The sequence below is a fragment of the Mugil cephalus genome, chromosome 6 (genome assembly GCF_022458985.1).
Source record: "Mugil cephalus isolate CIBA_MC_2020 chromosome 6, CIBA_Mcephalus_1.1, whole genome shotgun sequence".
Lineage (NCBI taxonomy): Eukaryota > Metazoa > Chordata > Actinopteri > Mugiliformes > Mugilidae > Mugil > Mugil cephalus.
Window position 1 is genome coordinate 19,064,370 of NC_061775.1, and position 14,124 is coordinate 19,078,493.

The 14,124-nt window shown below is 42.1% G+C and overlaps 1 protein-coding gene across 2 annotated transcripts; it reads left to right on the plus strand.

The window, feature by feature from the left end:
• Positions 1 to 402: 402 nt before the first annotated feature.
• hps3 (HPS3 biogenesis of lysosomal organelles complex 2 subunit 1) lies at positions 403 to 13,971 on the plus strand. 2 transcript variants are annotated; one of them, XM_047588146.1, is made up of 25 exons: positions 403 to 707; positions 1,139 to 1,281; positions 1,362 to 1,433; positions 2,010 to 2,103; positions 2,411 to 2,484; positions 2,834 to 3,046; positions 3,275 to 3,344; positions 3,449 to 3,537; positions 3,667 to 3,784; positions 3,946 to 4,099; positions 4,190 to 4,272; positions 4,524 to 4,698; positions 4,966 to 5,047; positions 5,323 to 5,480; positions 5,649 to 5,750; positions 7,379 to 7,487; positions 7,598 to 7,818; positions 8,380 to 8,557; positions 9,978 to 10,211; positions 10,563 to 10,793; positions 10,956 to 11,147; positions 11,348 to 11,452; positions 11,863 to 12,069; positions 12,150 to 12,237; positions 13,221 to 13,971. In XM_047588146.1, the coding sequence occupies exons 2-25, from the start codon at positions 1,195 to 1,197 to the stop codon at positions 13,346 to 13,348; spliced, it is 3,264 nt and encodes a 1,087-aa protein (XP_047444102.1). In that variant the 5' UTR covers positions 403 to 707; positions 1,139 to 1,194; the 3' UTR covers positions 13,349 to 13,971. The 2 variants fall into 2 exon arrangements, with proteins under 2 accessions (XP_047444102.1, XP_047444103.1); XM_047588147.1 differs by lacking the exon at positions 5,649 to 5,750.
• Positions 13,972 to 14,124: the final 153 nt, after the last annotated feature.

Consider the following 14,124-nt stretch of genomic DNA (forward strand, 5'->3'; position numbering starts at 1 on the left):
AAAAACGCCTGAAACTCTACATAAACACTAATGGTAAAGGTTAGTCTCATGAAGGCTATGGCTTTCAACATTTGTTGAACTGAGAGAGTAACTGATTCAATTGCCTTTTTATTTTTGAGACTGCAGTATGTGCGACTATTGAAATTTATATTAAATTATATTTATATTTACAGCTTTAGAACTAAAAATCCGATGAATTGATGTTTCAAACAAAAATAAAACCTACACAAAATTATAGCGTTTACAGAAAAAATAAGGCAAATACAGTAAAATAAAAACCTAGAAAAACATAAAACTGCCCTAATTGGAGGCAGCTCAACAGCCAATCAGGACGTCGAACCTAGGACCGTAAGCCAATCAAAATGAAGAGGGGGCGGGCTCTTCGTTGTTGTGGTTGACGGTTCACTTCCTGCTTTGGGGCGTGAAATCAATAAACTGCAGCGCAGAAGAGTAAAGTAGGAAGAAATGAGAAGCTGAACATTTCATTCCATCTGTGGCACTTTAAAAAAGATTCTCCAGCTCAATCTATGTGACGAGACAAACACAGAAACCGGATTATAACCAGAAAGGCGATCGGTTGAACAGAGTTGTGAAGTGAAAGGAGCCGAGCTGCTCACAAGACTGCGGCATGTGATATCGATTAGAGAAACAACACGAGACAGACACGGCCCTGATCCCGATGGACTGGTAGAGGCACGGCGTTAGAGGTTAGTGCTGTTTTTATATTAAATTTAACATTTAAAGCTCTTTACAGTCCCAAAGATCTTTGTGTGTTACTTTCACTTTGATTTGAAAGTGTCAACAGAGAGTTTTGAGTCATGGTTTCCAGCTGAAATGAAGACTAGAAATGAATGATGCAGCAACTCTGCAAAAAATAAATAAATAAATAAATAAATAAATCCAAATTATATCAGAATTACTTTCCAGCAAAGAAATAGTTATTACTGTTTTTGTCAATGTGTTGAGTATCACAAAAACAGTTTTATTTACCTCTGTTTTATTATGTCTGACAAAGACATTTCATGATTTCAAATCTAAAAGTTTGTTTTAGATGGAAACTTTTACGTTAAAATACATTCCACATCTATTTATAACAATGACAGTTATAACAATAACTTTTGTCAAATTTTCTTTGCAGTGTTTTTATGTATCCTGAAGGACAGAAGGACTGAATAAAAATAAATAAACAGTTGAATGAAAATAAAAGAAACCCCAAAAGGAGGTCCAAACATGGTGCATGTCTACAACTGCCATCCTTTCGCCTCCCAGCAGATCGTACAGGTAAGCGGAGCCGACATTGATCCAGTTTATTGTTTAATTATGTGAAACGACAATCACCATCCATCTACTGTGTGTCTCAGGTGGAGCAGGAGCCCGGGCTGGTCTGCTGTGGAGGTGGAGCCCTGTTTGTGGTTGCAACCGGAGGATGCAAGGTTATACCTCAAACATATTTTTACACCAATTTGTTCCCTGTTTATTCTTTCTCCACCTTTATTCCTACTATCTATGCTCATATTATTCCCATAATGGTGCTTCTTGCATCTTTTACACTTCAGTATAAATGTTGTCAACAGTGTGTTAATGACATTGTCGTAGCTGCATTTTCAGCCGATTGTGGCATGATGTCCTTTCTAAACTATAAAGTGGATGTTTTATACTCTTTCTCTAGAATAAAAATACATATTCAATGAAATAAAACATTAAATTTAGTAGCTCTGTAGCCTGACACTGTCTTGAAATTTGAGCTTCGTCAGTCATTTGAAAAAGTTTTTGAAATCAGCTGGACTTTAAGAAACATTTCAACATTTCATTCATTTTCTAAAACCACTTGTCCTCTGGAGGGTCGTGGGTTAACAGAGAAAGACAGACAGCCATTCACATTCACCCGGAGAGTACCGGGAGACAATCCACACAGACATGTGATCATTAGAAAAATGTGGAAACTGTAACATTTGTCATTTTAATACTTTCTCTGGGAAACTGACAATGTTTTGTCAAACTGAACCAAGGTGGAGGTGTACAACCTGGAGCAGCAGGGCTGCCCTCTCATCTGTCGCTTTTCCACCATGGGCACCGTGAGGAGCATCCGTCACAGCAAAATAGGTAAGGACATTTCTGTCTCTACCCGGCCGGCCTTAGGCAGATGTGTCCCTCCATGTGAACTGGGTTCTGTTAAAGGTTTTCAGTAGTTTTTCTTCGCAACCGTCATCTTTATCCTTTCTCTGGAGGTTTTTGTAAAGCATCTTGAAACCATTTGCCATAAATAAAACTGAATTGTTCACCAGACGTACTGTAGGTACAGATTTACACTGTATGAAAATCTTCTTCTTTCATGTGCGAGGAACAGTTGTGTTGGGGAGAGAAAAGAGAGCGAAGGAACATTTTAATGCCTTTCATCCTTCCCCTGCAGGAGACTACCTGGTGACCATTGAGGAAAAGAACAGCGCCACCTACCTGAGAGCCTACACCAACTGGCGGTATCAGGTACACACTGACCCCAAAGACAAATATACTCACCTGCTGATTCAAAGGAAGTTCCGTTCTCCTACTTTCTTATTGAAATAGTCCCAATGGAAGATAACATACAAGTTTAAACATACATGAAGAAAGAATAAACATAATCAGCTGATAAAACTGTACATATCCATCCATTCCTGCACAACTTCTGACCAAAGCCAGACTGTCCTAAGTTTAGACCAAGAAAGGACTGAATTAATCTCAGTGAAGTCTTCCTGATGCTTTTTGGTTCTGTTGGTATATTTTTCTTTATTGTTTTATAGTCAGTCATTCTACCGTGTCTTGCATCAATAGTTTGTGTTTTCCTTGTGTTCAGGCGGAGGAGAAGGCCCGCGTCGGGGTGCGCTTGTTGGGCCATTTGTTGCGCGGGGCGTCTGTGTGGGGTGGGGTGCAGATGGAGATCATTGAGATCCCTATGTCCGAGCGTCCCATTGCCGTGGCGTGTTGCTCGGTGACGGGGGACCTTCTGGTCGGCTGCGAGAACACTCTGGTTCTGTTCACCCTGAGGAGGCAGAACCAGCAGAACCTGGTAAGAATCTGAAGAAACTGATGATCAAAGTTTAACCTCCTACATGGAGATCATGCAATCGTTTAAAAGGTACAAATAAATGACATGTTTACTGGTCTAATATGTTTTTTAATTAAACATTTTTAGGCATTTTGATTGTTAGTATAATACCAGACCTCATGCAAACACAGCAGCTGATGAACCATATGTTGCACTGACACAGTGTTTGTTTTCTTCTTAAATATTCAGCAGAACCAGAGTCAGCAGAACCTGCAGAGCCCCTGGCCGAACACTCAGCAGAGCTGCAGTCAGAGTCAAGGTAACACACCTGTGGATGATGTTATGAAGTGTTTGTCTCTTATCAGTGGATGGAGTGGATGGATTAAACCGATCTCTGTTGTTGTTGTTTTTTTCTAATCACAGGTCAGAGTTCAAGCGCAAACTCGAATCTTTCCGTCTTGGATTTTGAACGCTCTGTCATCCTGCATCTTCCAAAACTCAAACCTAGACAGGTCATTTCAGCCTATTCTGTTTTTACTCTTTAGTTTAAATCTGCTGTACTTCATATTCATGCTACTACACCCAACTGTGTATCCCAAAGTGAAACTACTGAAAGTTTTACCTCTCCTCCTCCCCTCTAGGTGGCGCTGTGTGCGGGATATGTGGCCGTGCAGGCGGAGCTGGAAGTTCTGGTGCTAAAACTGGACGCGACCTCTGAACCTAAAACCCTGGAGGAAACGTCTGACGCAAATAAAAGCGGTAACAACACATGACTGGTGCCATCTCTACATGAAGACGAGCACACGTGTCTCATAAAGGATGTTTTTAGTGTCGACCCTGATGATTTTTCCAATAAATAAAAAACAGCCTCTCTCTCGTTTACCTGTATTCAGGCTCTCTGGGTTTATTTGTGTTTGCAGCTGATTATCTAGAGGACCAGGCCGACTTCCTTCTCATTCCAAGACACCAGGAGCTGCTCGGTGACCGAGCTAAAGACTGCGACATCCCAGTCAGCATTGAAAAGACCGGGCTGGAGGAGAGAGGACAATACACCCTGTCCTATATTCTTTTCAGGTGCATGTTTGACCTTAACATTTTCATAGCTTTAAATAATTCTCCCAGTTGTGGTTTGAAATTTAAATGGCGTCCCCCCCCCCCATCCAGGCGTTTTTCTCCAGAGTTCTTCCAGGGCTGCAGCGTGGAGGAGACGCAGCTCCACTCTCTACAGCTCTACCCTCTATTTACAAGTGAGTACGACATTATGTTTGATCAGATCAAATTTTTACATGGTTATTAAGAGGTAATATTCACCCCGTGAACAGATGAAAACTACATGGGATCAGTTCAGTCTGCTAATAATCAGAATAATCATAACCAACCTAGCAGATCTGACTGGACTCATTAGTTTGCAGCGTATCTGCAGTTCAACACATTCAGTTTTGAATTTGCGTACACAACTGAACGCATTTTGTTTCTCGGCCTCTCTCTCTATTTTCAGGTAACCAGTCACCGTCTGTGGATGAGCCAGCATGTGTGTTCTGCTTCTTCTCCCTCCCCAACACCGGCTACTTGTACACCCTGAAGGGTGGAGTCGAGCTGCTCTCAGCCTATCAGTATCCGGAGAAGGTCCTGGAGGCAGTGCTCACGGACCACCTGCTACACGTCATAACAAAGTAAAAATCGTCACGAAACACTGACCTCTGAAATTTGAAGCATGGTATATTATGCTACTATACATACTGCAAACTGTTCACTGGCCTGTTCCAGCAAATTAAGACTTATTACAGGTTATTACAGTTAAACATGAAAATGAGCTATGAGTGTGGGACCTTGTTTCTCTTTTTTTTTATTATGTTAAAGGACATTTGTTTTTTTGGTACCAGTATGTGATGATTTCTGAACTAAGTGTGCATGTTGCTTTCTCTGTGTGTGTCTTGCAGGTGTGCGTTGCAGTGTTTCACAGTACGTTGTGCAGCGCTGGCAGCCAGGATTGAAGACCCCTACATTGACACCACCATGAAGGTATGAGCCTGGTCCTTTACTAGGAAGTCCTATCAACTTTACTCTGAATTGGGATTGTTTTTCATATTTTTTTTTTTTGGCATTTTTAGAGCATAATTACTGTGTGGTTCAATCTCAGTTCTCCCATCGCTCCCATTTTTTTTGATCTTCTGACCTCTAGTGGTCATGAGTGTGCACAGCTATGACTTCGGTTCTTTTCTGTCATCTCTGTTGTCTTTTGTCTATTGTCTTCTCTATTGTACATGTTCGTGATTATGTTTCACGTGTGGTTTAAGGCCTGTCCACCCTGCAGCCTGGAGGTGTGCGCGCTCAGGATGCAGTTATTCATCGGCCTGCGCTCGGTGTGCGTCCACGGGCGCCACGTTATCCTGCTGTCCACCGCCGACACAGAGGCTCCAGAGGAGACTGACCGCAACACACAGCGCAGGGGCCTGTAAGTCCCGTCCAACGCACACGCTCGCACAAAAACATTTATAAAGCCTTCATCAGATTTGCCGTGAGATGCCTCCATGAAGAAACCAGCAGTGGTGATGTGTGCGTGAGCGTGCGCTGACGTGCAAGCTTGTATAAACCTGTTCACTGTGTGTATGTGTTATTTTAGCGAGTTGAAAGAACACACCATGCTGACTGGTATTTTCCTGGCGGTGGGAATCGATCCCGCAACCAATCCAGCTCTGGAGAGCCTTCTATCTCGCCCCTTCCTGTAAGACAAACCCAGACAAGCCCTCTCCGACCCCCTTAGTCTTTGTTGTCACTTTGAGTTCAAGCTGCGACGCCAAGACCCTCAAAATAATCACCTAGTAAATGATTATTAAAGAAACACTCACATCTACCATTATTTTAAAGGGGCATTTTGTCAGTTTGGACTTTAATGTCACTTAACAAAAGGAGATTTCTTTGCTTCCACTAAATCAGCTGCATTGTCATTGTCAATAGAGTCAGTTCAAAACGTGGTGATATATTCCTGCTTTCTTCTTTAGTTTAAGTTTTTCTTACACAAAACAGTGAAGGTATTAATATCTGCCCTTTGAACACCCTGCCAAATTAATACATTTTTAGGCACTACAGAATATCAACGTTATTCATTTAAAATCTATTACCTACCCCCCATTTAAAAAAAAAAAAAAAAACATTAAATAAGGTTTTTCCTCAAGTGTCTTTTGCCAGAAAAGGCTGTTAGAGCAGAACCATCAGCAGTAAAGAGGGAACACCGTGGCATAATCTGCGCCATGACAGATTCTACTAAAACAACCAGAGAGTTTTTTAGATGAGGTTTTAATGGAGGCATGTGTAGGCTACGTCTCCAAGTTGCCCATTTGGAGACTGTCTGTATGCATGCTGCTCCTAGTACCTGGTGAGTCCTAGGGGTTAATATATCTTTGCGACTTTGCAGCTTGTTCTAAAAGAGACAACACCTCCCGTTTTAGTTCCTAAACCTAGCCAATCATAACCAGCCTAACTGCTCTGAGTGTGCGTGTCGTTCTGCTCACAAACTAATCACGGTTGGACCCAAACAAAAAGAACTGTTGTGGATTTTGCTCGGCTAACGTAATAATCCGACTCAAACATTCTCAAACATTACGGTGGATAATGAATGATGCAATGTTGCGTGCATCTTAAGAAACACGTGACATAGCTTCTTCTCAGAATTGCATATCCAAACATTGTGGTAATAATGAGTCGGGACAGCACCATGCGGGTATTTCGACATTCAGCACCTCGTCACATGGTACAGGATATATATAAACTATCAACAGCCACACATGCAAATGCATGAACAATGTTTGTATAAGGAGCCTAAGATGAGCCCTGGTTAAGTATTTACTACGTTAACCTGTTCACTAACAGTTCACTAACGGTTTGTTTGGTCATCTAAAATGTAGAACTACGTTTTAGTATCACGCTGATTGTTTTACATGGCATGAAATCCAAAAGGTTGTTCTTTCCCAGGTGAGTTATGGCGATGGAGACACTGTATCCAGCCTTCTCTCTTGGTTCAGTGGTTTCTGATGCATGTGCAGCGTCATTTAAGTTGTTGTTGTGCAATTTTGTGTGCTATTTGTGTTTTTTTTTCCTTCTGATCTTTGAAGCAAAAGATAAGAAGATTGTAACTTAAAACTGTATCAGCATAAGGAACAGAAGGAGTTGAGTTGTGGGAGCTAATGACATGAATCCATGACCACATATTTCTCTATTGGATGCTTCTTCTTCCCTTTCTCTTCTTCTTCCTTGTTTTCTCCCTTTAACTTTTCTTTTACTTATTTTTTCTTCTTCTTTCTTCTACTTCATTTTTCTTCCGCCTCCTCTTCTCTGGGTAACGTGTGACCTCAGGAGCAGGAGGTGGACGATCTCCTCTCCCAAAGAAACCAGTACTGCAGGACACGGATGGAACCTGTATGTCGTGGACACTGTCTCCCCCCTCACTCTCTACGAGGAGATGGTAACGCATCAATCCATCTGTTGTGTTTCTCTTACATTTCTACTTGAATGACTGGATAAAAGAACGTTTAAGTCCACGCTGAAGTGCCCGTGCGTCTCTTCGTGTCTCAGGTTGAATACAGTCAGCGCTACGCAGAGAGCAACCCGCAGGCCCAAAGCCTTCGACACCTCCTCAGTGAAGCTCACCTCCTGCTCCGAGCCTCCTTACTCCAAACATCCAGACAGCAGCAGCAGCAAACCGATGAGGACGACCCTGCAGCGTCTCTTCACAGCCAAGAACTGGAGGAGGCGTTCAGGCAGAACTGTGCCCAACTGGGAGACTCCTTCAGCAGGTAGCACATAAACACACCTGTAGTGATAATATCCCTTAAAGCACCAGCAGAAAAATTAAAATGTCCCACGTATGAACTAGGTTCTGCTTAAAGTTTCCCTCATTAAATGGACGTTTTCCTTGAACATGTCACCCTGTTGCTTGCTCTGTGGATCTGAAGCATCTTGAGACAGCTTATACTGAGCGTATTGATGACATTTAGGGGTCTACGTAGGGGCTGAAGTAGATTAACATTTAGAAAGAGCAATATTTGTTGTTGTAAGAAGAGCTTGTGAGTCCCAAATCAAGGCTGATGGGAAACCAGGGAGGGGGGGGGTGAGGTATGGAATTGCAGTGAGTTAAAAGAGGGACACTTTATACTAATTAGACAAACAGATCTCTGGACATTGAATATGACAGATTTTTTTTTACAGCGTGGGAGAGTGATGAAGGAAGTGGAGATACAGAAATAGCCCGTCCGTAGAGGAGTTTTTCCTTGTTAAACTTTTTCTTTTTTCTGCTCCATTTAGAAGTAAACTTGTTGTTCTTTCAGCCCCATTTACATCCTCTTCTGCTCTTTAAGGGCCACGCAGAAGGACTGTCACCTGGCTTTACCGTATTACAGGATGTCTGGCCTGTCGGTCACGGAGGTCATGTCCAGGAATTCCCCGTCCCCAGGCAACCTTCACGCCTACGGCCCTGGCTTCTTGTTTTACCTGAAACACTATCTGTTGGAAGAAACGGAGGAGAGCCTCAGTCAGGTGCGCCTCATTTGCTGCTTGAATAATGCTCTTACACTTCTATTTTAATGGTTTTAAAAGGTCTTTCGTTAGTCTTTCAAGCTTGTGATGCATCCTATGAACTGTAAATCTTTTTTTTTTTTTTTTTTAAATGGCTGTACTAATAATTCACACTAGTGACCGACCGATTATCGGTCACCGATATATCGGGGGCCGATAGGAAGGCTCCAGTTCTGTCGGGGGTTCTATCGTATCGGTGAAATGTTGCGCCGATAGAAAAAACAAAGTGTGACAAGTCACGGTAAGTTAGTTCATGAAATAAGTAAATGGAAACATGAAAACATCATTGGAACAACAATTATAGGCCACATTTTATTGCCCATTTCAAAAGTGTCCCTGGCCTAAATCTCTGGTGTAAAATAAACGCGAGGCAACTTTGCTACATCATCGCAGATTTTGTCTCAGTAGTAGCATTACATGAGTGACGTTAACAGTTTGCAAATGAGTACCAAAGGGTTACAGTTTAATATATGCTAAAAGGATTTAACCAAGAAAGCTTTAATCTTCCCCGACACGACGCAGGATCACTTATATTTTATCGTCGTCATTTTGCCTTGCTTTGATTGTGTGTGGTTTATGGAGCGGAGGTTTTTGGGACGTGTTTTTTGGGCATGCATTGCTGACCTGGGCATGGTTTCTCAGTAAATTAGAAAAACCTGTCCTCTCATTCAACCTTTTCAATGCATGGTTGAAGGAGATTGGCTCGCATCCACGCTCCACTCCCTCCGGCGCCGAAAAAGTCCCCTTAAGTCACGTAAACAGAACGGGTGTGTACAACCACCGCATCAACTCGCCACCCACATCTATTTAAAGTCCGTCACTTCGCTTCGTCTCCATCGGCCCGGCGCTTCCTTACTCCTCCTTCCACATCTGTCCCCAGTGAGAGGGTTGTCAGTACAGTAGGCAACAATTATGAGGACAAGAGATGCAGCCTGTTGGGTGCCAATGCAGAGAAGCTATGTTTCCTGACTTCAAGTATTAGACACTGACTGACTGACAGCATGTTCTTTATTTAGATTGGTTTATTTATGTTTATTTATTTATTGAATGTTCTGCTACATTATTTAATTTTTGTTTGTTTTGCCAATCAGTCTCTAAGTCCAAATGTTAATTGTCATTTAAAAAAAACCCGTTCAATGTTAAGTGTCTAAAGACATTGGTTTAAGAAAGCATCTGTCTGTACTTCTGTCACTGTGACTGTACTATTACATAATCATATCTGTGCAATATCTATGCACAATCGGCTTCTTTTCATTCCAGCTCAGAAACTCACTATATCGGTTGCATATCGGCTATCGGTGATTGCACCTCCTCTAATATCGTTATCGGGCCAAAAAATCCATATTGGTCGGACACTAATTCACACATTCTGTCCCCGCAGGAAGCAGCCGATGAGGTCATTGACATTTTCAGCCAATCGGAGCCGTCGCTGCTGGTCAGCGTGTGCGCCAGCCCGTCCATGATGAACGTCAGCCCGGCCCGGACGCTGCGGATCTTGCAGCATCTGGAAGACACGTCCGGCGTGACCGTCCCGCTGACCGTCACCATGGCGACCATGATGCTGCGTATGGGCGACCAGCCCAAGTACACACAGCTGATGGAGAGACACGCTGAGGCAGGGATGCGTTTGAGTGTGCATTTGACGTTGATCATAAATTATCAGTGTGATTGTTTTTGTTTGCACAAGCACAAAATATGGACTTTAAATATTTACCTTTTGACTTCATGCATGCTTCACATGCTGTAATGATTAATTAAGCGTAACTTTTATTCCATCTGACTGCACCTGTTGTCCAGATTCAGACATCCAGATATTGGGTTGTCTCTTCTAATCTGTCGGGGACTGAGCTGTGCAGACAAACAGGAAGTTATAACGTGCACAGTTATAGATCTGTGAGCAGACAAAGCAGGAACATATTGTGAGCAGGAAATCGTGTCTTAATGATTTCTCCTTGTGTTTGTGTAGATGCTGCTTGTGTACGGGTTCATCGAGGAGTCAAGGCTGCTGCTGCTGCATGGCGGCAGTGGTGGTGGTGGTGGTGGTGATGGAGGAGGGGGACGACAGAAAGCACATGTCCAACCAACAGCGTTGACTCGCCAGCTGGCTAACTCCCAACCTGGGCTGCTGGTGGCTGCCATGGTGGCTTTACATGAGAACAACAAAGTTCAGCTGGAGCAGGCGGATCACATATTCAAGGTGTGTATCGGCATTTTGGAAGGTCAGACAAAATGAATCAAATTAATTTGGTTTATCTGTCTCAGCAGTAAATTAACATCTTAAAAGGTGATTTGAACAAGAGGTCTTAATTGTGTGTGTGTGTGTGTGTGTGTGTGTGTGTGTGTGTGTGTGTGTGTGTAGGAGCTGGGCTGTGAGGACACCTTGCAGGTGGATTTCTGGGAGGGGATGCTCATGGCTTCTTCACAGGACGCCGTCATCCAGGAGCTTCTGTTTCGTTTGGCGTCCATCTACATCGACCGACTGACGATCTCGGAAACAAACTCTCAGCTTTCCCACCCAAAGCGCAAATCGCTGAAGAGCGCAGACGATCTGGTACAGCCGCTTGAGAGAAACGCCAAACTAATTTTCCTATCGTTCCTAATGTTTGTAAATGTGGCAGCTTTTCTCAGACTGACTTTATGTTAAAATATTCTAAAATTTCAAATGAATTTTTCACGTCCTAATGGTCAAAAACCAGTTTGTGTAGATATCCCTTATCCTCTAATCTCCTCACTTGTTTGTGCATGTTTCAGATCAACTCGTCCTCTCATTACGGTGCCTTGTACCCGTGGCTCACTGTTCTCAATCCAGCTCACACCACCAGCTCCCGACACCAGGAGGCGCTGCACAAACTGCAGGTATGTTCTTTAAAGGGCAATCCAATCACAAGTGGCCTACTTTAAGTACCCGACATACCTCTGCATTTGTCTCCACAGCCAGTTCTTCAGATGAAATCCGATACTGAGGGAACAGGTTTTAAATGACTAAAGCATTTTTCGAGTGAATTTTGCTCTGAATCATGAACCACGAGTTAGATTAGCAACATGAATCTTAGCCACTGAAGCTACTTATCTTAACTGTCTAAATTGGCTTCTAAATTGGCTGTAGGTTGGTCTACTGTCCTGTTCAGGGTGCACCTGGCTTCTTATCCAGTGAGAGCTGTTATAGGCTCCATTCCCCCTCCGCGACCCTCTAGAGGACAAGCAATTATAGAAAACAAATGAACAGACTGTCCACTTTCCTTTTGTTCTTGTGTCTCTCTCTGCAGTCTCTGCTGTGTGGTCCGTCCCTCTCGGTTTGCTCTGTAGCTCCACTCCTGGACCGTATATCAGAGGACACGTTGTGGGGCTTCAGCCTGCACCTCCTCGGCTCCACCAGAAGGGGGCTGTACGACAGAAGCATAGAGAAGTTGCTGGACAGATGTCCTCAGGCGATCATCGCCTACGCTAATCACCAGTTACAAGACAAGAACATGGTGCATACCACACGTGCTGCACCCTTTTTTGTACTGTTGGTTTATTTAACTGGGTCTGACTCACTGTCTGATCCTTGCAGGCTCTATGGTGGCAGAAGCTGCTCCCAGAGCTTTGTAACCGGACGAGAGCTGCTTCAGACAACAGCATCCTTCTGGCTGCTCTCAAAGGTGGAGGCTTAGCTTTTTAATAATAATTTTACTGCAGTTTATATGTAGTGTGGCGTGTGTGTTGCCCTGACACTAGCTGAACAGACAATGCGGCCCTGTGTATGTGCTGACAAAGTCATCAAGCAGGTTTGACGACAATGTTGACATTTAGAAAGCAATTAAATTAAAATGCTTCACATCACATCACTGGTCACGTGTTGCTCTTATCTGAACAGTTTCTTTCAGCAATCACATAGAGGTTACTTATCCAAGTCACTGTGCTGTATTAGTTTTTCCCATTTTCTTGAGTTAAAACATAGATTTTGCTTTCTTATTACTTCTTGGGGAGTGATGTTGCTACGCAACAAGTTGTGTTTTCAGCATTAGTATTAACTCACATATAATACAACACAAACGAAACCAACAATGGAGGGAGGAGAGAGATGCACGTTTTCGAGTGGGAAATACCGCCACTATTTTGAGTTTGTGTCAGCCGAAGACAACAATATTAAGTTTCGCTGTACACTCTGTGCTGGGGACACAGTCATATCTAGTTACAAAGTCACAACATTAAATTTAAAGACATATTCACAAAAGCAGCGCAACACGGTGACGCTAATGGAGCAAGTCCCACCACCCAAACAACCAAAACTGGAGGATTATGTTCATATATATATGTATATATATATATATATATGTATGTATGTATATATGTATATATATATATATATATATATATATATATATATGTATATGTATGTATGTATATATGTATATATATATATGTATATGTATGTATGTATATATGTATATATATATATATATGTATATGTATGTATATATATATATATATATATATATATATATATATATATATATATATAAACATAATCCTTGATTAGCCCCAATAGAGATTATATAAAATATAAATAAAGCATGTGGTATGTTTGACTTCAGTATTTTTCTAATATCCTGCCCGATGCGACTGTTTTTTACACCAACAGAGACGCTGGTTGTGGTTGCCATGGAGACAACCCCAGCTGAGTTCTTGGAACTCATACCTGACGACGGCACGGCGTCCTACTTCCTGCCCCACCTGCTCACATGCAGCCAAAGACACCTGATGGCCTGAGACACTCGTGACGGACGAATAGACGGATGGACGCGTGGACACATATAGGCGGTTATTGAACTGCGGCGTCGTAGCAACTGGAGGTTTATGCCTCGGTCAAAGACATTCAGGATGATTCAGTCGCATGTCTTCGGTTGGCCTCGGACAATCATGTTTTTAAGGTTTTATCCAGAAAAAATGAAACGTGTAACAGTATTACATACATTGCTGTAATATTTTAAACTAGGCTTCTTCAGAGTCTAGCTGTTTTAATATTTAATATTTTATTTATAGCTCTTCCAGTTACTCTGAGGTGTGTTTCTTGCACTTTGTCCTCCACTGACATTTTAGATAATCTAAAAGTCTGTGGTGAGTTTCAGCTGATTAGATAAACAGCCTCTCCCTCTGTCTCATACATCAGAGATGAGATAAAAGTTTGTATTTCTGTTTTTTTAAGTGCTTGCCTGTATTTATTGGATGTAAAGATATTTTATTCAAACTTTATTATGTTCCTTTTATTTTGACATGCAAAGAAAGTCATTATTAATCATTAAGTTCTTTGGAAATATATAGTAAATCAGCACCAAATAATAATTAATTCAAAAGCACAAAGGCAGTAAAGCTGAAAAGAACAACTCTAAAATGCATTTTTTAGTCTTGTTTGTTTTTATTGTATGATGACTAATGTTTAGTTATTTAAGTAAATGTCTTAATCGTGAGATTAATGATGAAAGGATGTGTGATGAGATCTCCATTAACGCCATCAGTTGTCTCTTTGTTTTGTAACTGATCTTCTC